Below are 24,481 nucleotides of genomic sequence, written 5' to 3'. Positions count from 1 at the left end.
TAGACACGGCAGAAGGTCAGTGAACATTAAGGCATAGCAACAGAAACTATCCAAAATGAAACAAAAGGAGTAACAAAACAACAACAAAATGAATAGAGCCTCAGTGACTTGTGCAACAACTTCAAGTGGCCTAATACATGTGTACTTAGAGTCCATGAAGGAGAGGAGAAATATAAAAATTTGAAGAAATAATAGCCAAAATTTTTCCAAATTGGTAAACACTATAAACCCTCAAAGTCAAGAAGATCAATGAACTTTCAGCAGAAGAAACATGGACAAAACTACACCAAGGCACAAAAAATAATCGAATTGCTCAAAACCAGCAATAAAGAGAAGAATTTAAAAGGAGCCAGAGGAAAAAATTATACACTACATACAGAGGAACAAAGATAACAATGACAGCAGAATTCGTGCTTGAAAAATCGTAAACGAGAACTCAGTGGAATAACATCTTTAAAGTAGTGAATTGAATTCTATCGAGCTAGAATTTTATACCCACATCTGTCAAAACAAAAGCAAAATAAAGACTATCTCAGACAAACAGAAGCTGAAAGAATTCATTACTGGTAGACTTTCACAATAAGAAATGTTAAAAGAAGTATTTTTAAGCAGAAGGAAAATGACACCAGATTGGAATATGGATCTACATAAAAGATTAAGAATACTGGATACATACAACAATGAAGACCCAATTCAACCAAAAATAAATAAAAAAATTAAGAAAAGAAGGGAAAAATCATATAATCACTGCAATAGATGCAGGAAAAGAATGAAAACATCTAACATACATTCCTGATTAAAGAAAAAAAAACAGCCCTCAGTAGACTAGGAATGGAAGGAGACTTCCTCAACTTGATAAATGACTTCTACAAAAAACCTAACATCATACTTAATGGTGAAGGACAAAGTACTTTCTCACCAGGATCAGGAACAAGGCAAGGATATCTGCTCTCATTGCTTCTATGTGACATGGCACTGAAGGTTCTAGCCAGTGCAATAGGGCAACAAAAGGAAAAGACACATTCAGAATGGAAAGGAAGAAGTAAAACTATCTTTATTTGCAGATAACATGATTATGTAGAAAACCTGATAGAAGCTACGAAAATGCTACTGGAACTAATAAATGAGTTTATCAAGTTTGCAGGGTACAAGATCAACATACAAAAAGATGAATTTGTCTCAACAAACAATCAGAGATCAAAGTTTTAAAATGCTACTTATAAAAGAATCCAACATATAAAATACTTAGAATAAATCTGACAAAAGACTTGCACACTGAAAACTGTAAAATGTTGCCGGGGGAAATTAAGAAAGACCTAAATAAATGGAGAGATATAAAGTATTCATGGATCAGAAGATTCAATATTGTTGAGACATCAATTCTCCCCAAATCGATTTATACATCAAAACCCCAGTAGGCTTTTCTATAGACATTGACAAGCCAATTCTAAAATTCATATGGAAATAAAATTTAGAATAACTAAAACAACTTTGCGAAAGAACAAAGTTGAAGAACTAACAGTAACTGATTTCAAGGATTATGAAGCTACACCTTCAAGACATTGTGATAGTAGTGTAAAGATAGACAAAAAGACCAAAGGAACAGAATACAAAGTTCTGAAGTAGAGAGATGTGGAGAACTGACTTTCAGGTTCAAAGGCATTTCAGTGGAGAAATGATAGTCTTTTCAACAAATGACGCTGGAACAACTGAATATCCAGGTGCAAAAAGAAAAAAAAAAATGAACTTGATCTAAACCATATACAGAAGTAAACTCAAATTGGTTCAAAGATCTAAATGTAAAACATAAAACTATAAAACGTCTAGAACAAAACAGGTGAAAAATTTTATGACCTTGAGTTTGGCAAGATTTCTTAGATACAACACCAAAAGCATAATGCATAAAAGAAAAAAATAGATAAATTAGACACCATCGAAATTAAGAATTTCTGCCCTGCAAAAGACACTCCTGAGTGAACGAAAAGATGAGTCACAGAATGGGAGAAAATACCTAGCAACTTACCTATTGGATAAAGGACTAATTTCCAGAATATATAAAGAACTCTCAAAACTCCAGAAAAATATAGCTAAAAGATTCAAAGATATACAGATGGAAAATAAGCATATGAAAAGATGTTTGACATGATTAATCATTAGGGATGCTACAGTGAGATACAACTACACACCTATTAAACTACCTAAAATTAAAAATACTGAGCATAGCAAATGTTGGCCGCAACGTGAAGAAAATGCAGCTCTCGTACACTGCTGGTAGAGATGTAAAATGATCAAACCACTATGGAAAATGGGTATTTTTTAAAAACTTAAACATACACTTACCAATGATGCAGCCATTCTACAGGCAGGCATTTACCCAGGAGAAATGGAAGTAGACATCCATACAAGACTTGTACACAAATATTCATAGCAACTTTATCTGTAATAGACAAAGACTCAAACAACTCAAATGTCCATCAATGGTCAATACATAAATGGTGGTACATCCATATAAAGGAATGCTATTCAGCAATAAACAGAAATGAATTACTGATATATACAACAATATGGATGAAGATTAAAATAATCATGCTGGGTTAGAAGCCAGTTAGAAAAAAGTATACACTGTATGATTCCATTTACATAAAATTCTAGAAAATGCAAACAGAAAGCAGATCAATGGTTGCATGGCGATTGGGAAGTGCAAGGAACGATGGGAAGGAAGAATTACAAAGAGACATTAAGAAACTTTCTGAGGTGATGGACATTTTGAGTTTCGTGATGTCTCCATGGTGTGTATGTGTGTGTGTGTGTGAACACAGATTATTGCATGTCAATTATACCTCAAAAAGCTGTTAAAAGAAATGATATTAGATAAGAGAGACAATTGGGGAAATTTGAATAGCAACACTTTATTAGGTAATATGATTGTGTAGGAATTTAATTTCTTCAATACTGTGTATTAACAGTATCGTGGTTACACAGGGAAATAGTTTTTAATATCCAGAGAGGAGGGCATCTAGCTGACAAGAGAGGGATCGCAATTGTGGCAGATGGTGTGGGACACTGAGGAAGATGAGGCTAGAGCAGTGACCAATGCGTGACGGCACAGTGAAGACAGTCATTTGTCAGGTGACCTGACAAAGACGGTTGGAACAGACTGCTAAATGCAGGGCCGTTTCCGCATACTAATCTCACGCAATCCCCTCAACTAGCCTTGGCGTAACAGAAAGTTTCTATTAGCTTGCCATATTGGAGGGGGGATGGCACAATTTAAGGTGCAGTAGGTTGTGTAATAAACTGTCACAATAGGGTCCTACAGAAATAGTTTTTTAAACCGCAAAAAAATAAAACTTGACCCTTCCCTCACAACGTATATGAAAATTAACTTAAAATGAATCATAGACCTAAATGTAGCTATACAACGTCTGGAAGAAAACGTAGGAGAAAATCTTTGTGATTTGGGGTTAGACAGTGGGGTCTCAGAGAAAGATTTCTTAGATTAAGACACAAAAAAGCAGAAAGCATTTAAGAAAAATTGCTAAGGGACTTCTCTGGTGGTTAAGACTCCAAGTTCCCAATGCTGGGGGCCCGGGTTCGATCCCTGGTCAGGGATCTAGGTCCCACATGCATGCCTCAACTATGAGTTCGCATGCCAGATCTACGAAGCCCATGAGCCGCAACTAAGGGGCCCATCTGCTGCAACTAAGACCCAGCACAACCAAATAAATTAATTAAATAAATATGAAAAATTAAGAAAAATTGCTAAATTAGAGTTCATCAAAAATTTAACACTTCTAGCTTTCAGAGACACTTTAATATAATGAAGATAAGTCACAATCTGGGAGAAGATATTTACTAAACACATATCTGAGAGCAAGGACTTTTTCCGTTGCTTTTTATATAAAGCACTCTTAATTCTCAATATAAATATCCAATTAAAAAATGGATTTGAACAGACACTTCATTTAAAAGGATATTTGCACATGAATAGACACTCAACATCATCAGCTATTACAGAAATGCAAAATGTGGCAAAAACCACGAGATTCATCTACACACCTACTAGAAAGGCGAAAATGTTTTTAAAAAACACATATAAGGATCAGGTGAAGATGTAGAGCATCTGCAACTCTCATAGACTGCTTGTGGGAAAGCAACATGGCACAGGCACTTTAGAAAACGGTTCAGCAGTTTCTTAAAAAGTTCAATAGGCACTTAGCATATGATGAAGCAATCCCACCCTGAGGTATTTTACCCCAAAGAAATGAAAACATATGCTCACACAAGACATATATTCACACACACATGTGAGTGTTTTCAGAGGCTTTGTTCATAATAGCCAAAAAACAAGAAGAAACTCAAATGTGCATCGAACAATGAATGCGTAAACAAACTGTGTATCCACACAACTAGAATACTGCTCAGCGCTCAAAAGGAATGAGCTACTGACAGGTGCAACAAACCAGATGAATCTCCAAAGAGACTGGCTAAGTGAAAGAAGCCAAAAACAAAAAGCTACATACCACATGATTTCATTTATCAAATATTCTGGAAAAGGCAACATTATACGGACAAAAATCAGATTGGTGGTTGCCAGGGGCTGGTAGTGACAGGAGGATGCATTGACTACAGAGGGACATGGGGGGTCTTTTGGGAGTGCAGAAGTTTTCTTTACCTCAAATGTGGTGGTGGCTACAGAACTATACGTTTGTCAAAACACATCACACTGTATATTTAAAAAGAGTGAATTTTGTTAAACGAAAATTATACATAAATAAACCTGACTTAAGAAGATAATCAAACAAACCTAAAAGTACAATTGAGTGAAAATCAATGTAAGAAAAATCAACTTACAGTTTTTCCAATTCAAGGGTCAGCATGAGGATGCTTTCAATTGCGGTAAGTGACACTTGTGCTGTTCCCATGTCTCTGAAGGAGAAGCCCAAACATGCATGATATAAAACCCAAAGACAAAATTTCTAAACTGAAGAAGATACTTAACATGTGATTACTTCCACTTTGGCTTCTTACTTGCCATAGATGATAATTCCAAAGAGCTCTTTTGGAAGAAATTTAAATTTGCATCATCAAATTAATGACCTTGGTGCTGAACAGTACAATCATTTTCTATGATCCTCACTTCTCATTTTCAATTGCATCTACCTCTTTTGATCACTCTTTTTTTAAAAAAAATAATGTACCCCTTATTCCTTTTTGCTTTCTTGGATAAATACTATTCCTATATGCATCTTCATGTTCCATATCTATATGTGTTCTTCAACACTGTTCTCATCCTCTGCTGGCTCTCTTACCCATATATATTCTTTCTTAATCCTTTTCTTTGCCAATAACTCTTATTTTCAATAACCCAGTTAAAATCTAAATTATGACTGTTTAGCCAAAGTACTCAAGTTTTGACGAAAGTAAAAAGGAGCAGAAATTATCTCATGAGCCATGAAACTCTTACAATACTTACAAAGAGTTTAATGCTGGCACTTTAAAAAGACAAGAATCTTCAACTGTTGGCAAAGGATTACGATTGAGAATTCTGAAAAATGGAATGGAATTAAAATTATCTGCATTTTCAATTACTTCCATGAAAGTTTATATTCATTTTTTTTGGTATGGAACTTGAAGGTTAAAAAAATTATTTTCTGTCTTTACCTATAAATCACCGTTAGAATCTGTAAAACACTCTTTCACTGGGAACTACCCAGGTCTCTAGATGACAAAGTGGAGAAGAGAAACAAACAAACAAACAATAAAATAGAAAAAAAGTGGCTAGCAAAGAAAAAATATGCCAAAGTACTTTTCACGTTAAAAACCCTCGAAGTGACTATGCTGGTAGGAAGCCCTTGCTCTGTAAAAAAAAGTACTATTTCTAGTGTCCTCCGTAATTCAAGGTGTTTGTCTTTCATCTCCACAAATTTTGAAAAATTTCATGATTTAAACTACCCAGCTAAAGAGAAAAATAAGGCTAATTCCTTGGTTCTGGAGCCAAAGAAGAGAGAAATCCAAGAGGAACTGGTGAAAGCCATACTCCCATCACATCGTCCCGTGTGTATTCTTGTGCCATAGCTTTTGTTACTGTGTATGTAATCAACTGTTTATTTGTCACTCTCCTAGATTGTCAGCAACTTGAGAGCAGGGACCACACTTTATTGTCATTATTATTCCTGTGCCTGACATAGTGCCTAGTATTTACTAGGCATTTAATAAATGTTTGCTGAATAAATAAATAACATTTTGTTTATATATCAATAAAATAAACAAATTAATTTTGGGGAACAAAATTTTACTCCAAAATGTTGGAATAGATTTTCTTCATAGTTCTTTCTTTCTTCCTTTTTTTTCCCCTTAGTTCTTTAAAACAAATAAGGGGGAAAAAAAAACAGAAAAGAAACAGGAAGAAAGAAGAGAATAGCTGACTTAAGGTTAACTCTACTCAAGAATTATTAGTGTACTTTTGCAGAATATTATAAAGATAATTATCAAAACTAATATCTTTTGGGTTGCCATGCATATGTGATCAGCATTTAACATTTCATCCTCACAGTAACCTTATGTGATATATATATTACACAATTGTACAAATGAGGAAACTGAGGCACAGAGAAGTTACATAACTTGTCTTAAGTCATCAAGCTCGTAAGAAGCAGAGCTGGAATTTGAACTCAGTTCTGACTCTAAAGCCTGTGTTTAACCTGAATGAAAAAAAAAGGGTTGTTTTTTTTTGAAACATCTGTTACTTTAACCTTAATTTTTTTTTTTTTTTTTTTCTGTACGCGGGCCTCTCACTGCTGTGGCCTCTCCCGTTGCGGAGCACAGGCTCCGGACACACAGGCCCCGCGGCCATGGCTCGCGGGCCCAGCCGCTCCGCGGCATGTGGGATCCTCCGGGATCGGGGCACGAACCCGTGTCCCCTGCATCGGCAGGCGGACTCTCAACCACTGCGCCACCAGGGAGGCCCTAACCTTAATTTTGACAGCACTAAATATAGAAATACCTTTTCAAACTTCATCTACCCATCTGGGAAAGCCTCTATGAGAATTATATTTTCTCTTTTTATTTATTTATTTATTTATTTCTCTTTTTATTTATTTTTTCCTTAATCATCTCTTGTGATAAATATTTAATTAGCCTATGGCCATTGAGACTTTATAGATTTTTTTTAAAAAGTTGCAGGAAAATCAGTAAAAATGATGGAGGAAGGACATCTGAAAATTCATCCCTGCATAGAAGCAACAATAACAACAACAACAAAACTGGCAAAAATGGTCAGAATCAACTTCTTCTGAACTCTGGACATTTAACCAACATGCTGGCAGTAAATGGGGGAGCAATTTATTCAAGGAAAACAAATTAATTTCTGTAAGAACAATGAGATCTGTGTTGCTTTAACTTGCCCTCGACCTTTGGTCTCCATGCCAGTGGTAGCCTTGAAAAACAGCCCACATCCCTGGTACCAGAACGAGCAGCATGGACTGAGAGGTCCTTCAAAGCCTCATTCCCAAAGAACTGTCATTGTTTTACATGTCTGGTGGTCCCCTGGAAGACCTCACTTGAAAGGCTTGCCTTTGACCTGACTGAGGGCTGTCTAGTGAGAAAAGCCTCTGCTCAGGTGGCATTTCTGGAAAACATTTTCAAGCAAATATTTTAACATGGCGGTGGCATGAGGCAATGGATAACAGTTTGGGGCAAAAAACAACCCAACCGCAAAGCTTTAAAAGAAAAGCTGAGGAATGAGATGTGCACAGACACTTTGAAATATTCCAATGTATTCCTGGGAAACTGGAAGACCACAAGACATATTCCTGGGCATCTAGGAGAATAACTGTTAGCATTAATAAATGAGTTCAGCAAGGTTGTAGGATATAAGATCAATATTATTTCTACACACCAGCAATGAGTAATCGAAAAATGGAATTTAGAAAACAATTCCATGTGGAACAGCATCAAAACAAATATAATACTTAGGGGAAAATTTTACCAAGTAAGTGCAAGATTCACACTGAAAAGTACAAAACTGTTGAAAGAAATTGAAGAAGATCTAAATAAGTATAAAGACCTGCTGGATTCATGGACTGGAAGATAATCTTATGAAAATTTCACTACTTCCCAAATCGACCTATGGTTCCATTGCAATTCCTATCAAAATCCCAGCTGACTTCTTTCCAGAAATTGCCAAGCTGTTTCTAAAATTCCTATGGCAATTCGAGGAAACAGAATAACCAAAACAATGTCGGTAAAGAACAAAGTGGGAGGACTCACACATCCTGGTTTCAAAACTCAGTTCAAAGCTACTGCAATCACAGTGTGGTACTGGAATAAGAACAGACATGTAAATCAATGGAACAGAATTGACAAGATAGCAATAAACCCTCATATTTATAGTCTATTGATTTTCAACAAGGGTGCCAAAACAATTCAACGTGGAAAGAACAGTCTTTTCAAATGATGCTGGGACAACTGTACATCCACACACAAAATAATGAAGCTTCACACCGTATATGAAAATTAACTCCAAATGGATCAAATATCCAAATGTAAGAGCTAAGACTATAAAACTCTTAGAAGAAAACACAGGAGTAAATCTTTATGACCTTGCTTTAGACAACAGTTTCTTAGATATGATACCAGAAGCACAAACAACCAAAGGAAAAATAGATGAATTGGATTTTATAAAAACTAAAAAGTTTGTGCTTCAAAGGACACTATCAAGAAAGTGAATAAACATATAGAATGGGAGAAAATACTACAGGTGGGAAGAATAAGATGCAGTGGGGAGAAGAAAAGTGTAGTAGTTGCTAGGTGTGACAATCTCAAAATTTTGAACTATTACAAATAAAACAGCCACCCTGAATCACCCCAAAGGGCAGACCCAAGTTATTTTTGCTTTTAGTGTTTATGCCTTTCTAAATCTGAGAAGCTGCCAGGATTCTAGTACATAGCAAAAAGTGAGGACAACACCCTCAAGTGTGTAAGCTTTTGTGTGTACATAGCTATGTAAAGGAAACCAATGCTAGCTGACTGGGGGAGCATTAGGGCGGCTCTGTGACCGCAGCTCAATTTGCCTTCATAGTGTGGACACACCTCCCACACTGATATTCTCAACAATGGGGTAAATAATTCAATAGGGATAAGGCTTTGATTTTCCTCTTATTCTCTGTTCGTGCTTATGTTCTTGGTACGATATTGATGTACCACGGACAAGCCAGCATGTGAATGTGCTCTGTCTGCTTAAGTTATATAGCCTTTCTACATTGTAGAGTCCTTCAGTTTCTAAAATCATGGAGCTTGTATTGTTAGATCCAATGAAGTGACTAAAAGAATCTTTAAAAATAAGCCATCAGTCTGGACCTGCATAGGTGAATGAAGGAGAAACACTTTACAGTCAGAGAAAAAAAGCATACTTAACATTTAGGATTATCAACCACTGCCGGTTTTCCATAGTATATTTCATTCCTGATTTTATCTGAAAGAGATATGATGACTACCACCATTCAAAAAGTGGTACTTTATTAATAAGCTCCTGGCTCATCTTTGAGGTAGATTTCGGATTTAAAATAGACTACCACACTGCTAACCACTTCACCTGATATTTCTCAATAACATAGAGGCTTCATTCAAGAAACCTACTGACTTATAATTACCTGACACCCGGTGATGAATCAAGGATTTGTGGGGCCTGAACCTCATCTACTTTGGGAAATCCTAGCTAATAAAAACAGGCAAAGTTATAAATAGAAAAATCGCTAGGACCCCTCTCAAGACCTTGGAAGGGACCTATGCAAGTGAGGAGCCCTGAAGCCTAAGGTTCATTGAATTCAGGATAAATCCACCTCAGCTGGGGCCCTTTTCCAAACTTATTTAATGCAAGCAACTTATAAACACCCCAGTAATATGTCATTATAGGTAGTAAAATGATTTAACTCGAGGGTGGCATCTTCCCTTGGTGGCTTGCCTTTGGTAAGAGATGCAATAAAGTTTGTATCTCACCATGGCAAATGTTTCCTAAAGCAACTTAGCTTTGTCTATTAGAAAGACTTAGTCCAAAACAAAGACTTACTATACTGTGACAGTCTTTTGAAAGTAACTGTGAATGAGTCTTCGGAGTACAGTACTAATTTATTTACAACACCAGATAGTTCTGATTCTTTCACTACCTTTTTCTGTCATTTAAGAGGAGCACAAATTCCAAAGGAACAAGTTGGTGCCTCTTCCATTACAAATCTTTTCTAACCTACCACCCGTTTTCTACTTCATCACCCCCCTCCCTCACCTTGTTACCCTGCTGCATAGATGCGAGAATGGCTCTCATATATGTTTTCCCATCAACATCCATATTTCTCCTTCCAGTATGAAAGCTTCTTGGGGACAAAGTCCCTGCCCTATGCGTCTTTGTATCCCCAGCACTTAGTAGAGTGTTCACAGACAGTGGGCAAGGCACTCAGTGAATGTTTTGGAATGAATTCATTCATTTTTAAACTGTGATTTATTTATTTATTTCCACAATGTATTGTCCTGTGTTGCCTACATAACTATAGTGAAACTCTGATTCTTATAAGGAACTCTTGGTGTTCTGGGATGTTTAGGAAAGGTGGTGAGTTTCAGACGTTGTACTGACGCTACTAAAACCTCCTGGTGAAGGGACCTCACGAGCCTGCTCTCCGGTGTGCTAACAGAAGAAAAACCGACCCTCGGTGCTCTCTCCCCAAGGTAGGCGTCAGCAAACTAACAAGGGAAAGGAAGGAGGCCGCTAAAGATAGGCATCTGCAGGAATTGTTAACCCAGCTCCAGACACAGCCTCAACACCTTCATTAAGCCAAAATGTGGGAACTGTGTGAAGCTGGATTTCTGAACCACAAGACAGGTAAGAGAGTCTTTTCCAAAGCCAGGTGTAGAAGAGCTCTTTACCTTGAGTCTAAAATCGCCTTCGGGCCATTGAACGTACCCACTATCATTTCCTTGTGCCATGAGAAATCAGAGAAGTTTTGAGCTGAAGGGGTGGAAAACCCACACTTCTTATTGAAGAGTAGTCAGCAAAGAAAACATATTGAATTAGGCCACAGCAAAGTCTTTTCTTTATATTTTTCACACTACAGCTGAACACAAACAACGTCTTTTTCCATACCTCAAAGGTTCCTATTGGCCACCGATAATTCACTTCAGCAATATATGCTTTTTTGAAAAATAATGTTCTGGGTGGCTGGGGAGAGCCCTGTGGTGGGTGTTCAGGAATTCTTTCTGCTTTACCATTTAAAAGAGCTAATGATGGTTGGGGAAGCACCCACACCCACTGAACCACACCCTGCTCAACTTAGTTCTCTGCAGCTCTGTGTTGCATACATTTTAAGCAGTTAGGAACTTTGCACATGAAAAGGAATCAAAGTGAAATTCAAAAGTGGAAGTTCCTGGACCATTCTCATATTGGAGAGGCATCCGTGGGATTCCATGACAATGCTAATCTGAGTGTTTTTGTTTGGTGCCTTTAATTGACCATGCCAAAGATCAGTACTATGGAAAGCAGAGCCTTTCATATATATGAGTTAAACAAGTCTCTTGGCCTCTTTGTACCTTAGTTTCCTCATTTGAAAAAAAAAAATAAATGGCTCTCAAGACATACTTTCCAGAATTCATACTGGGCTTACTTACACCCAGCTAACCAATAACTGCATGATTGCTTTTACACACAGTTGTTTACATGTATTCATCTTCTATTTCACTTACAACTTGTGTAAAAACTGCATTCCATGCCAGGCCTGAAACGTTCCAAAGCTCAGTTCTGTGAGTAAATTGCAACCAAGATTTCTACAAAAAAAGACACGAGCAAAAGAATTAGAAAAACAGATATTCTTTCAGAACATTTATCCATTGGCAATAATTCTCATTTATATATGATGAAACGTAACATCACTACTCCCTCCATACACTAAAGAAATCTCACTGTGGGAGATATTATGATTTATACTTTCATGATTATATATGTGGTGCATTAGATACAAAATACTAAATGCTCATTAAATACTTGTGTTAAGTGATCTTTATTTCTCTAGCTAGGCAGCACTATTGACAGTTTGGGCTGGATAATTCTTTGCTGTGGGAGGCTCCCCTGTACACTGTTGGATGTTTAGTAGCATCTCTGGTCTCTGTCCACTAGATGCCAGTAGCGTATACAGTTCTGACAAGCAAAACTGTCGCCAGACACTACCAAGTGTCACCTGTGTGCAAACTCACCCTGGTTGAGAACCACTGCTCTTGATCCTGGGGGATGTTGGATGCTCAGCATGATCCTGCTCTGTGCTGGAACTGTCACCTCGGGATACAATGGAGACTGAGCTACAACTTCCTTAAGGAGCTCTGGAGGCTGAGGTGGGGTCTTCTGCTGGACTGGAGAAGGCTCAACCTCTTTAGTGACCTGTGGATTTATGGGAAGTGCCAGAGCCAGAGATTTAACAGTGACCTTGTACAAGTGTGACTGCTGAGCTTCATTTACCCCATGATGAACACATGGTCAAACTACAACCTCCTTAAGTGTCTCCAAAGGCCGGGCGAGGGCCTCCTGAGGACTTGAAGTTTCTAGTTCCTCAGGGGCCTCTGAAGGCTGAGATGGAGCCTCCTGCGGAAGTGGAGGTGGTTCTACCTCCACAGTGGGCTCTGCATGCTGAGCCTGGGCCTCTGCCTGGGGTGAAAAACATTCAACGTCCTCAGGGGTCTGTGGATGCTGAGCAGGGGCCTCTTGATGAAGTAAAGATTCAGCCTCCTCAGTGAGCTCTGGATGACGAGTTTGGGCCTCCTGCTGGGATGCAGAAATATCTCATCCTCAGCAGAAGACTCCCTGTCGTGTAGCTTTTGGGTCATGTGTTCCTTGCGTGTGGCGCTGAGAGGCCTATACATACCCCTAAGCCAAAGTGGCCGCCTTCTCCCGAAAAAGCCCTCCTAGAACACAGAAAGGGAAATATTAATTCTGCATCTCCCCTGCTTTCTCTGGCCACAGTACTTTATCCTCCTCACATCTACCTGACTCTCACTTTCCCCTGAGCTTCTCTTACGCAGCAGAAATCCAAAAAAGCCCCTTGGAGGAAAACACACACTGTTAGTGCTGCATGTCACTTTTCATCTCTCTCACAATGTGTTATCTCTGCTTTCACTAGGACTAAATGGGGACCTCAGTCCATAATCACAATGAGCAAAATCACCACAGACCCGGGATCATGAAAATCATTGCATGCATGCTGGCCTTCCAGAAGTTCTCTGTGTCTGTCCAAAATGGACCCCAAGTGTCTCTGGAGAGACATTTGTATGTGGCTTAGCATGGAGCATAGGCAGGATTTTCAGCCCCGTTCACCTTTCTTTGCCCTTGGCCAACTGCCCTCGTGCAGTGAAAACACTTGCACAACGGCACTGGGCAGAAACTCGTTACTCCCTTAGACGCGCTTCACACCAGTCCGCTTCGGACTTAGTCGCACATGCAGCATTTGCTGCGGGTGTGGGTGTGGGGAGAAGGTGATTTTATTTTCCTGGCTGCTCTATCCTATACGTTGAATCACACCAAGTAAACACCTGAACCCAACGAGCAAAGTCATCTATAGCTCTCGGACTTTCACTCTGCAGGCTGTCACTCAGGTGTCAGTGAATTGTGGAATCCGTTTAAAGGCCACGACCAGCAGGGAAGCACAAAATACTCTTTTTGAATACAAATAGAAGAGAAAAAAATCACAGTGCACAATAAGTTTGTTTCAGAAACTACTTATGTCCATATAGTATGTGTCTACTCAACTGTGACCTAAAACGTAGCTCACAGCCCAAGCACAGTGTGTGATCAGTGGAGAAGTCCTCAGTGGAAAGGGACCATCTTCTTCTTGGTAATCACTAGCAGTATGACCATGGGGCAAGATAGTTTCCCTTTCTCTTTCTCCAGTTCCTTATTACAAAAGGAAGAGACAAACTACTGTCTAAAGTTTCTCCCGGTTAAAATTCTATGAGGTTTGGATAAAGGGAATAGAGAGTAGGGGCCTGAAAAACAGTAGGATGAGAAGGGAAGTTTTCTTGCCACTTTCCAGAAGGGACTCATATGTTCTACCTTTCGTCAGCTTTGAGTGAGGCCAGCCCCTAAATCCACAACCATGTGGCCCTCCCTACCCCAGAGCCTCCTAGAAGGCCTCTGGCCTGGCCTGATGCCTGGGAGCCAGGCATCCGCCCAGCAGGAACAGGTACAACCAAAACCTCTCCCCGTCCACCCTCTTTCCTTAAAGGACTAGTGAGAGCAGATGAATGTGTGCCAGTCCTCTTCTAACTCAGCTTGGGCTGCGGAGCTAATTCTGCTGAGAAATAAACTAGGGTAAACCATTAGGGTAATCAAGCGTTCTTCCTGCCTTTGCTGAGGAAACTGAAAGAGATGAGTTCTAAGTTCTCCTCTAGTTGTAAATTTCTGCTTTCAAAGACCAATATTTACCTTCTGCTTCTTTTTCTATCTTCCTCTTTTGAAATTCTAGGAGAAGAAATCTGCTTTGAAAGAAAACAGGATCATGATTATCCATTACAACTATTTCCAAATCCTTATTCATTCCTTTTGACTTTAAATCTTATCTATCCAGTAAGATGATAACTCTTTCAAGGAAAGGAATTCTACCCTGTTTAAGAATCCTTTGACTCTTCCACAGTACCTAACTTAGGGTCTTGCATGCAGCTGGCGATATATTTTATTGACTGTTTTAGATAACGTTCAACAGATAATTCCTAATAAAAACTCTCAGAAGTAGGAAAAGAAAATAAAAGTATCTGGCAGAAACCTAAGCATTGTTCTAAAGTCAAGAACAAGAGTAGGATGCCCAATCATTACTGCTACTATTGAGCACTGTGGAGGAGGTCTTAATCAGTACGATAAGAAAAACGAAGTACTGGAAAGAAGAGACAAACATATCTGCATATGAAACAAGGGACCCAAAAAGACCAAAAGAATCAACTGAAATTTTATTGGAAGTAACATGAGTAAGATGGCTCCATACAAAATCAAGAGATCAACATATTAGCCTCAATAGCTTTCCCATATAACACAACTAACTAACTAAAAAACAGAAGGAACCTCCCGTTCACTATATCAATAAAAATGCATAAAGCACCTAGGAATAAATTTAGCCACAAATTTGTAAGACCTATGTGATGAAAATATTAAAACTTTTTTGAAGGACGTTAAGAAGTACTTACATGGCATGAGATACCATCCTCCTAGAATGTTGTAAAGAGGTCAATTCTCTTCAAATGAAACTAAAAATTCAATGCAATCCATTTTATAGCCAAAATAATTTTTAAATAAAACCTGGCCAGCTGACATTTGGTAGAGAATATATGTAAGAATAGTTATGAGATGTATGCAAAAGAAGGTCAAAGAGTAGGACCTTGCCCTACCAGATATAAAATATGTTATAGAGCAACTGGAAGTAAGCAGTGTGATATCAGTACTGGTACAGGACAAGATAACTGGATCACAGAACAGCATCCAGATGAAGATAGCATATTAGACCAGGGAAGAAGGAATAAACCATTCAGTGAAAGATTTGAAAAGAATCAGATCTTCATGTAGGGGGAAAAAGTTAGATCCCCTACCTCAACCACACGAACAAACAAATACAACAAATTCTGGACAGATTATAAAAGTACTTGAAGAAAATATTAGAGATGGTTTTTACGTCACGAGGTGACAAAGGCCTGGCTAACGAAACCCACCCCACATGAGCCATGAGGAGACGACAGGCAGATATGGTGGCAGACTGTCAACACACCTCCTACTCTTCACAGCCCTTGCCCCCTTTTCCCCTGGACTGTTTGTCTGCTTCTTGTTGACTTATAAAACTCTTGGGAGTTCCCTGGTGGTCCACTGGTTAGGGCGTGGCTCTTTCACTGCTGTGGCCCGAGGTTCAATCCCTTGTCAAGGGACTAAGATCCTGCAAGCTGCACAGCATGGCCAAACCCCACCACTTCGAAACAAACAAACAAAAACTCTTTATGGTAAAGAAATACTGGCTTTCATTGAATTTCAGTGTTTCGAATATTTCCAGTGTTTTTGTCTCTAAGGAGACAAGACAAAAGAGTGCAGTAGGGAGCACCAGCTTTGCAGTCGGGTGAAACTGCCTTCTGCTTTGGGTTTGGCCGCTGGGGCCTTACACTGATCTCCTTCATCTATGAGGGAGGGATAGTAATATCATCCTCACAGGACTGTGGGCTTTAAATCAAACAATATATGGAAAACTCTTCATCTTACGCTTGGCATGAATCAGTGCTAAGCTGGTGTCACAGACAAGATGGTGGAATATATCAAAGGCTCTGCTTGTGGCATCAGGCTCTGAAGGCTCTTTCCCACCAGAAGATTATAGAAATACTGCTTTTATTTTCTTCTAATACCTTTATGTGGTCTTTTTTCACATTTATGGATATATGTTTATTTAAGATGAAACATGGGGATCTGCTATTTACCCCCCAAATACTTAGGCAGCTATTCTATCACCATTTATTCATTTTCTTCCGCTGACTGCAATATTAAAAGATGACATTTCAAAAGTCTTAAGAACACAGGGGTCTATTGCTGGACTCTATCCTACTTCAAATAAATATTCGGTTGAATTATTCCTCACTGTGGAATCGACATAACGCCTCATCTCTCTTCCGTTGAACACCATTATTGTCTACCATAGGAAGGACACTGCGTGGCCCCTGTCCTCCAAAAGCTTATCGTATATGTGGGGAGAGGAAATAACGGTTAGGACTCCTCGCTTTCACTGCCGAGGGTACAGGTCCAATCCCTACTTGGGGAACTAAGATCACACAGGCCCAAACAAAACAAAACAAAACAAAACAAATGCAAGAAGTTGAAAACAAGAAAAAGGGGACTTTACAGAAATTCTAAAAATGCCAAAGGCCATATGCCACCTGAGATGTAGAGGGTACAGTCTGGGCAATGGCCAATGACTAGCAAGCTAGTCCCCAGCCTCCTAGGCTCAGAAATCATACTCTTCCTCACCAAGCGAGAACTCACGTCTTCCTGTTGTGGCAGTCTCACTTGAGCAATATCACAGGATTGATCAAACATCAGAATGCCAAATTATTACTTGACAATGAGAAATACATCTGTTCTACACACAGGGCATCTGTGTCTACACAATCAGAGAATTACCTTCTGTGGGGACAGGCCTCCGTGGCACACTGAAGCACAATCACAGAATCGAAGGCTACTTGGTGACAACAGAATTAGAAAAGGAATCAGCTGAGTCCAGAATTTAATGGGAAGGCCTGAGATAACTGGATCCATCCATCTCCTCAACAGGCAGCCTGGCTAGTGGGCCTGACTCGGCAGTTATGCTGCCTAAGGTGCCATCTCTACTCTTGGGCAATGTGAGGATGGGCACTGCCCATGTTGGTCTCTCCTCACCTTTTCTATGCTTTCACTACTGACCAACCCTCCTGCAGATAGACACATTTCTCTTTAGAAGTTAGTACATCATGTCAGGTTTGATTCAAGTGTGATAGGCCAGGAAGCCATTGGTCCTTACACATCTCTGCTCAGCTCCATGATGTGCTAACCTTGGTGGTTCTCTCCTGGGGGGCTGCCTTTCAAAAAACTGCTTACCACTTTTGTGAGTTCTGAGGGGAGGGGATTGCTTTGCTATGGCCCCTCAGAATTGGTGACAAACCTCACAGGACTAGGATCAGGAGGGCTGGAGTATTCAGGGAAGGCTTTACAGAGAAAGATATCTGAACTTGAGTTGGCTTTTCAGAGATTCATAGGAGTTCCACAGGCAAAGCAAAATAAAGGAATTTTCGATGGACAAAGGCACAGACAAAAGTAGGAATGGGTATGGTGTAACTAGCGTATAGTGAGGAGCTGCTTTGGCTGGAATGGAGGGCTGCCATTACAGGAGAAAAGATAACTAAAGTAATGTGGAGTGGTAGGGTAGAATCAAGACTGTCAGCCTAAATCACTCTTTTAATGTTAGCAACTGCCTGCTGGGAAAAGTAATAAACCACTAGGTAACTGAACAAAAGGTAAACAGGCTAGCTCCAGGAATAGGCTACTATAACTATTTGAGGGTAGCCTGCTGCAAGATTTTACTTGCAGTGTTTTAATGGAACCTATCTACACAATTCCTAATACACCGGAGAAGAAAGCTGCTAAGTAAACCTGAGGAATTGACGAGATCACACTTTTGTCTTTTAGGCATGTCCTTTTAGCCCTCCCAGGGTGACTGATAGCTCCTTGAGTATGGAGATCCTATATCTCTCATCACTTCAGCCAAGAAGGAAAGAAATCAACGGTAGAATGAGAGTGACTGGTGAGGACCTCAAATCAGCATACTTTCTTGAGTTGAAGAAAATTTACTATCATGTCAACTCTGGCCTTCTTATAAACTTCCTTGTCAAAATAGTCCAATAGCTTGTTATCATGGATCCAATTCCATAGGGATCTCCTGGGAGTGAAGTTCCTTTTAAAAATCCTGTGGGGACTTCCCTGGTGGTGCAATGGTTAAGGATCCGCCTGCCAGCACAGGGCACACAGGTTCGATCCCTGGCCTGGGGAGGTCCCACATGCTGCGGAGCAACTAAGTCAGTGTGCCACAACTCCTGAGCCCGTGCAGCTACAGCCCGTACTCCACAACAAGAGACGCCACCTCAGTAAGAAGCCCATGCACCGCAATGGAGACCCAACGCAGCCAAAAAAAAAAAAAAAAAAAACCACAAAAAAAAAACATCCTGGGAATATACTTTTCATTAAAAGAACAAAGTGTATGTCAGTCCTCATGGCTAAAGGGAAGAATCAAGTAGTAGCAGGTGGAAAGGTGGATTTGATTCTCAGTTTCTGGGTTCTGAATCTGAATTAATTATTGTCCTTACCTCAATGAGACAGAGAATTCTAACACAAATCGTCACTACCACAGGTACAGATACTGCCAAGATGAGTTTGTTGTTATAGTCATAACCTGGAACTTCTTTTGTGAGCTAAAGAAATATATCACAATTTTTAAAAACAAGGAGATAGAAGGGATGAAAACTTACGATTCTTCATCCTATTCTAAACGATAGCTAACTATTCTTAAACTACTATGAAACCCAATCCTTCCAGGCGAGTAGCTTCTATAAGAACAAGCCAAATTTAATGTTATTAGTCTTATCATTAGCATTTTCTTCTACAATTTATCTACAATTTATTTATCTTGTGTTATGTCCTTTTCGCGTCTACCCTAGGAATAGTGACACACTCTCTCAATGAGCAAAGTTGGAGATCACTGTCTTAGCCCGTTTCATGGCTGAAGATAAGATACTGACTAGGAGCCCGTGGTATTCCCGCTTGGGCACGTTAATGGCATGTCCTAAACTGAGTAAAAGTCCAAGTCCCACGTGTCAGGGGTTATCCTCACCTCACTTGACTCCTGCTCTTTCTGCTCACTCTGGGCTTCTGTGCTCTCACTGATAGAGTTGTCAGCTTTCCACTGGTCCATATCCCATTCCGCTTTGGACACATTTACTTCTTGCTGCTTGCTGAGAAGCTTCATCAGGAGGCCTGTTCTAGAGATGAGGTTGGCACAGGCCAGCTGCACGTGGGTGTCCGAGCAGTCTATTTTCAAAGTCTGGATAACATGAGAAATGAGCCTTTGCACGTCATTGTTGGGGATGAGGGACCAGAGCTGCTGGTTTAGCTGAGTTTCAACTTGATCACCCGGGGATGCGAGCCCTGGGAAAGTGAAGCCTGTGGGCTTAGAGGATAATTCAGTGACCATGTTGTGGTGCTCCCATTGTGTTTTGTTGCTGTGTTGAACAGCTGGCATACTGTTGTCTGCAGCGACAGTAGAATGTGCAGTGGAGACGTTCCTATGGCTAGTGTTTCCAGGGCCGGTTCCTCCTGGCAGAGTAGCGTTTCCTGTAGAAATAATTGCTTCAGAAACATTTTGTGCAGTATTGTTTTCTGAAGTAGTGTTTTCTGCAGAAGGGTCTGAAAGAGAAAATAATTCTGGAAAAGGATTTTCCTGAGAAGTCACTTCTCCTGAAGATGAAACAGCCTCTCGTGGAGGGGAATTTATGAGACTCCTCACGACAGAAAACGGAGGGCTTGCAAGCATCATTCTATCAAGTGAACTTTTCTTTCTGAACTTTTGACTCCCTTTTTTTTTTTTCTTTTTGTTTCTTTTTGCGGTACACAGGCCTCTCACCGTTGTGGCCTCTCCCGTTGCGGAGCACAGGCTCCGGAAGCACAGGCTCAGCGGCCATGGCTCACGGGCCCAGCCGCTCCACGGCATGTGGGATCTTCCCGGACCAGGACACGAACCCGTGTCTCCTGCATCGGCAGGCGGACTCCCAACCACTGTGCCACCAGGGAAGCCCCTCGATGCTTTTTAACTTTGGGTTTTCTGTGGACCCGATGAGACCTAATTTTATGGAAGATGTATTTTTTTTTTCCAGAATGTGAGATTAATTCGAAGTCCTTAATATTTCTAACTCTTGCCTTTGCATCTTCGAAAACATGAATAGCGTTGGATAAGTCTTTTGATTTGCTTTTAACCTCAGATGGGGATTTTGGCGGGATGGAGGCACAAGGCCTGCCCTTGAAGTACGGTTTGAGGGGAGAGGAGCCTGCGGCCTTGTGTTCCTTTATGAATGAAGACTCTGCATCGGAGGACTTTCCCACCAGCTTCCTGGGCCTCTGCACCATGAGGAGCTGTTTCAGCTTTCTTGGGGATGGCCTCCTGAGCTTTCATTCTTTGGCAGTGTTCGCCACAGATGGCTGGGCATTCTGTTTCCTCCTGACGCTCTCATCTCCCACTGCTTTGAGGTGCATTTTCTGTATGCCCCTTGAGGACCTTGTTCACTCTCACCAGCTTTTCCTCTGTACTCTCAATCTTTGCTAGGCTGTCTTTCTGTGGTTGGGCAGTTTCTAATTTCTTTTGAAAGATGTAGCGTGTAAACATGGCACTTAAAAGGTTGGAACGCGTACACGTGGCAGGTTTTTCTTCCTTTTTAACCTCATCAATTTTTTCTTGAGTTTCTGCATCTAACAAATTTTCCACAAAATGGAGTTCCCTCAATTTGTTTTTTTTTAGTTGAATTGTTGGGTACAGGTTTAACAGAAGGGCTCCTTGTATTGTTTTTCAAAAGGCCCAGCGGCATATGTCCATCTTGTGTATTTGAAAAAAGAAGTTGAATGAATGGTAATAATGTTGATTCCACATCTCCTAGATTTCCCTCTGAGATATAAGGCAGTATGTAATTTAGTGTACTGATAATATCACTTTTATTATTAAAGTCCAGCTGCTCATTCATGAAGCCTGACAAGCTGACAGCACTGTTAGGTGAGGACATCCTGTCTGACTCAATAGTCAGCTCGGTGCTGTTGTTCTTCTTCTGGGCTTGTAACACCTTCATCAACGATCCTCCTGCATTCTCTATAGATGTTTCTTCATCTGTCAAAAGAGAAGGGACTGTTTTTGATCATTGAAGACTGATGGGACAGCCTTTTGTCAGTCCACAGCCAAAGAAATTAGGAATCAGTCAAAGTTTGAGTGCCACTTAGGAGAAAAAGAAACCCACACTTAAGCCTATGACTGGCAACAACAAAATGTGAAAAAGGTCTCTCTTGAAAAAGGGACTATCTACTCAGAAAATTCTGTAGCGTGAAATATAGGAACTATATTCAGGATTACTCCACTGGTTCCCAGGGGTCAGTACTCAAGAAAAGCCAAGGCTGGATGGAAGACAAATATTCCCCTAATCAGCTGGACTCTCTGCAGATCTACTGTGACTCCTCACATTCATATACCCCATCCTGTCCTGCCTCAAAGGCACGGGAGTGTGAGGCTTCCTCTCTCCACCTCTTCAGTGTGCTTGTGTTCTTGCTGCTATCACAGATCTCCACGACAACCACCGCCGCTAACAGGTCGTCATCTGGACATGTCCTTCTCCAACTACCCACTGAGTCCTTTGCTTAGTCCCTGCTTCTATATATCCCAGTCCCCATAACAGAAGCCTCTATACAGAAAAAAACACTATGTCCGCCCTGGCTCTTTGCTAAAATTTGGGCAGGGAGCTCGGGTATAAGTTAAGAGATTTGCCAGATTGTATGCCCATGTGGAATGTTCAACAAATCAATGGAATAATACTTGAGGCCCTAAAATGTAGACGGGAAAAAGCAACTTCTGTCAGATGGCTACTTTGCTTTCAATTCATTTTACTTCTAATATTTCCAGCTCTACTTGGGGAACCATCCAAATCTTCTGACTGTGTGAAGGTAATGTGTACCATTGTGTAGCTGGGCTTGTCTCCCAAAAGGATTAAAAGTATTTTTGGTGAGGGTCAAAGGAGGAGGGAAGGGTCATGAGAAAGGAGGAGCAGAGGCTAGCAGAGAGCCCCAAACTGGGGACAGGAGATCGGGGCCCTAGGGTCATAGCACTTAACACCGCTGATCTTGTTTTTCCTCACCTGTAAAAGGAGATTAAAAATGCTTTTTCTGCCCACTTCTGGGGGAGAAGGGAATAATATAATTAGTAAAAAAAATGTTTGGGGGAGTTCCCAGGTGGTCTAGTGGTTAGGACCCGGCACTTTCCCTGCTGTGGCCCGGGTTCAATCCCTGCTGGGGGAACTAAGATCCCACCAGCTTGGTGGCCAAAGGAAAAAAAAAAAAAAAAAAACTGTGTTGAAAAATCAGCAATATTGTCTTTATATAAGTGGCAAAGTGCTATTATTTATGATGTGCTCTAGATCACTGAAAGAGACCTGTATTCAAGTTACCTGGGCATGAAAGCACATTTTGGAAGTCATCAAGTTAGTGCCCATAAATCTAATATATAGAAAAATCGTTGAAAGCCCCTGAGTGTTTTGTGGATAGAAAAACTTGCGATTCAGAGCAAGTTCAGAGCTGGACAGTCAAAGAAATAACTAGCTCTCCCATGCATTAGAAGGGCTTGGTAGCAGCTTCTGGTTATGGAACCAGAAACTCTCAGGCTCCAGATAGGACATAAAACAGCATCACTTGCACTCTTTATAAAATTGCAGAAACAAACCAAATAAACAAAAATATATTTACACCTGTCTTATAAGACAAAGGGTACTTGAGACCTAATGTATATAAAATCAGTTTACAAACTGTGATGTACTATGTGAATAAGTTGTCATTTGCAGAGAGGGCAGCATAGGATATGTGGCCATTAATGTGAATTCCCTTACCCCTTCCATTCCTTTCTCTGGTTCCTTTACATACGCAGATCAGTTACATTATGAAGCTAATAATGTAACTGAGCTCTTCTTAGCTTAATAATGTAACCAAGAATCTGATTTTTAGCAAGGGGGTAATTCTTAGAAATTTAGGGAGCTGGAACTCTAAATGAATGTATTAAAATAATGTAATTACATCATTAGTTTTAAAATGTATCATCCTTGATTAAAAATAACAAATTAAATTAAAAATTAAAAATGTATTATCCCGCAATTGAGACTCACCACAACGTGTGACGTCCCTCAGGCGTTCACTGTCACAACGCAGCTTGACTGTCTCACAGACAACCTCAATAGTATTTTTAAATTGGCAGAGGCAGCAGGCCCTACGGCTGGGTAAGATCCTATAAATGGAAACACAGGTAATTAAATTCGTGGTAAAAGAGTTACCTGAGTAGGTAGAAGAGGTAGGCCAAGGCCTCCACAGACCAGTGCAAAAAGGAGTTCTTGGGGCATATGGGCTATAGAACTGGATAGGGGCCGGTTGGCCAATTGCTGCCCTTGACAGTTGGAAATAAATATAGAGGAGGAGAGAGGTGCCCAACAGAAGGATTAGGATGGCAGTAGGTATGATATGCCTAGAAAAAAGGGAATAGCGATTAGAATTGGGTGACACTGAACTGTAGTTTAATTCAGAAGTATCTCCTTCCAACCCAAAAGCCTCACTTTGGGTTGAGAGTACACAGGAAGAAGGCAGACTTCTAAGAAGAGTATGAAGAAGACCGCACATTCTGGAGTCACTTTCTCAGTTCCTATTTGTGAGGAGTAATATATTAGAAATTATTCTAGTAATAAAAAAGCATCATGTGGCTAAACAATAACAGAGATCGCATTGACCAAATCTGGACAAAAGGAACATTCCAAAGAATAACATTATCATTATAATAAGGTATAACGTAGTTAATTGAAAAAAAAGCACATGAGTTCATAATGATACTCCAAATGAAAAGTGGGGGAGCTCTTCTTTATAGAATAATGTCAGCTAATAAATGCAAAAGGAAGGATAGAATTAGGAAAGTGTTATTTTGCAACTATCAATGTAATAATCGATTCAGACAAGGATTATCATTGATGCACAGTTGGGTGAAGAGTTGTTTGAAAGTAGGATCTTCACTGATCCCAAGGATCACCCCACATATTATTTATCAATTACCAAGGGGAAAAATAACTTTACAATGGAGAGATATGGAATAGACCACCTTAACCAAGTGATCAAACTTAGCAATGG

The 24,481-nt window shown here is 40.1% G+C and overlaps 1 protein-coding gene across 1 annotated transcript in view; it reads right to left on the bottom strand.

Annotated features, from left to right (window-relative positions):
• The window catches only part of LOC132479150 (uncharacterized), an 82,220-nt gene that overhangs the window by 14,039 nt on the left and 43,700 nt on the right, over window positions 1-24,481 (bottom strand). The window contains 13 exon segments of the mRNA XM_060082730.1: window positions 4,855-4,929; window positions 5,477-5,548; window positions 11,731-11,811; window positions 12,222-12,418; window positions 12,527-12,682; window positions 12,801-12,939; window positions 14,456-14,505; window positions 18,886-18,990; window positions 19,410-20,162; window positions 20,387-20,840; window positions 20,842-21,083; window positions 21,085-21,446; window positions 23,479-23,597. Coding sequence (XP_059938713.1) covers window positions 4,855-4,929; window positions 5,477-5,548; window positions 11,731-11,811; window positions 12,222-12,418; window positions 12,527-12,682; window positions 12,801-12,939; window positions 14,456-14,505; window positions 18,886-18,990; window positions 19,410-20,162; window positions 20,387-20,840; window positions 20,842-21,083; window positions 21,085-21,446; window positions 23,479-23,597 — 2,805 coding nt within the window.

The sequence above is a fragment of the Mesoplodon densirostris genome, chromosome 18, assembly GCF_025265405.1.
Source record: "Mesoplodon densirostris isolate mMesDen1 chromosome 18, mMesDen1 primary haplotype, whole genome shotgun sequence".
NCBI classification, from domain to species: Eukaryota; Metazoa; Chordata; class Mammalia; order Artiodactyla; family Ziphiidae; genus Mesoplodon; species Mesoplodon densirostris.
This window is presented reverse-complemented; position numbering and strand designations above follow the sequence as displayed.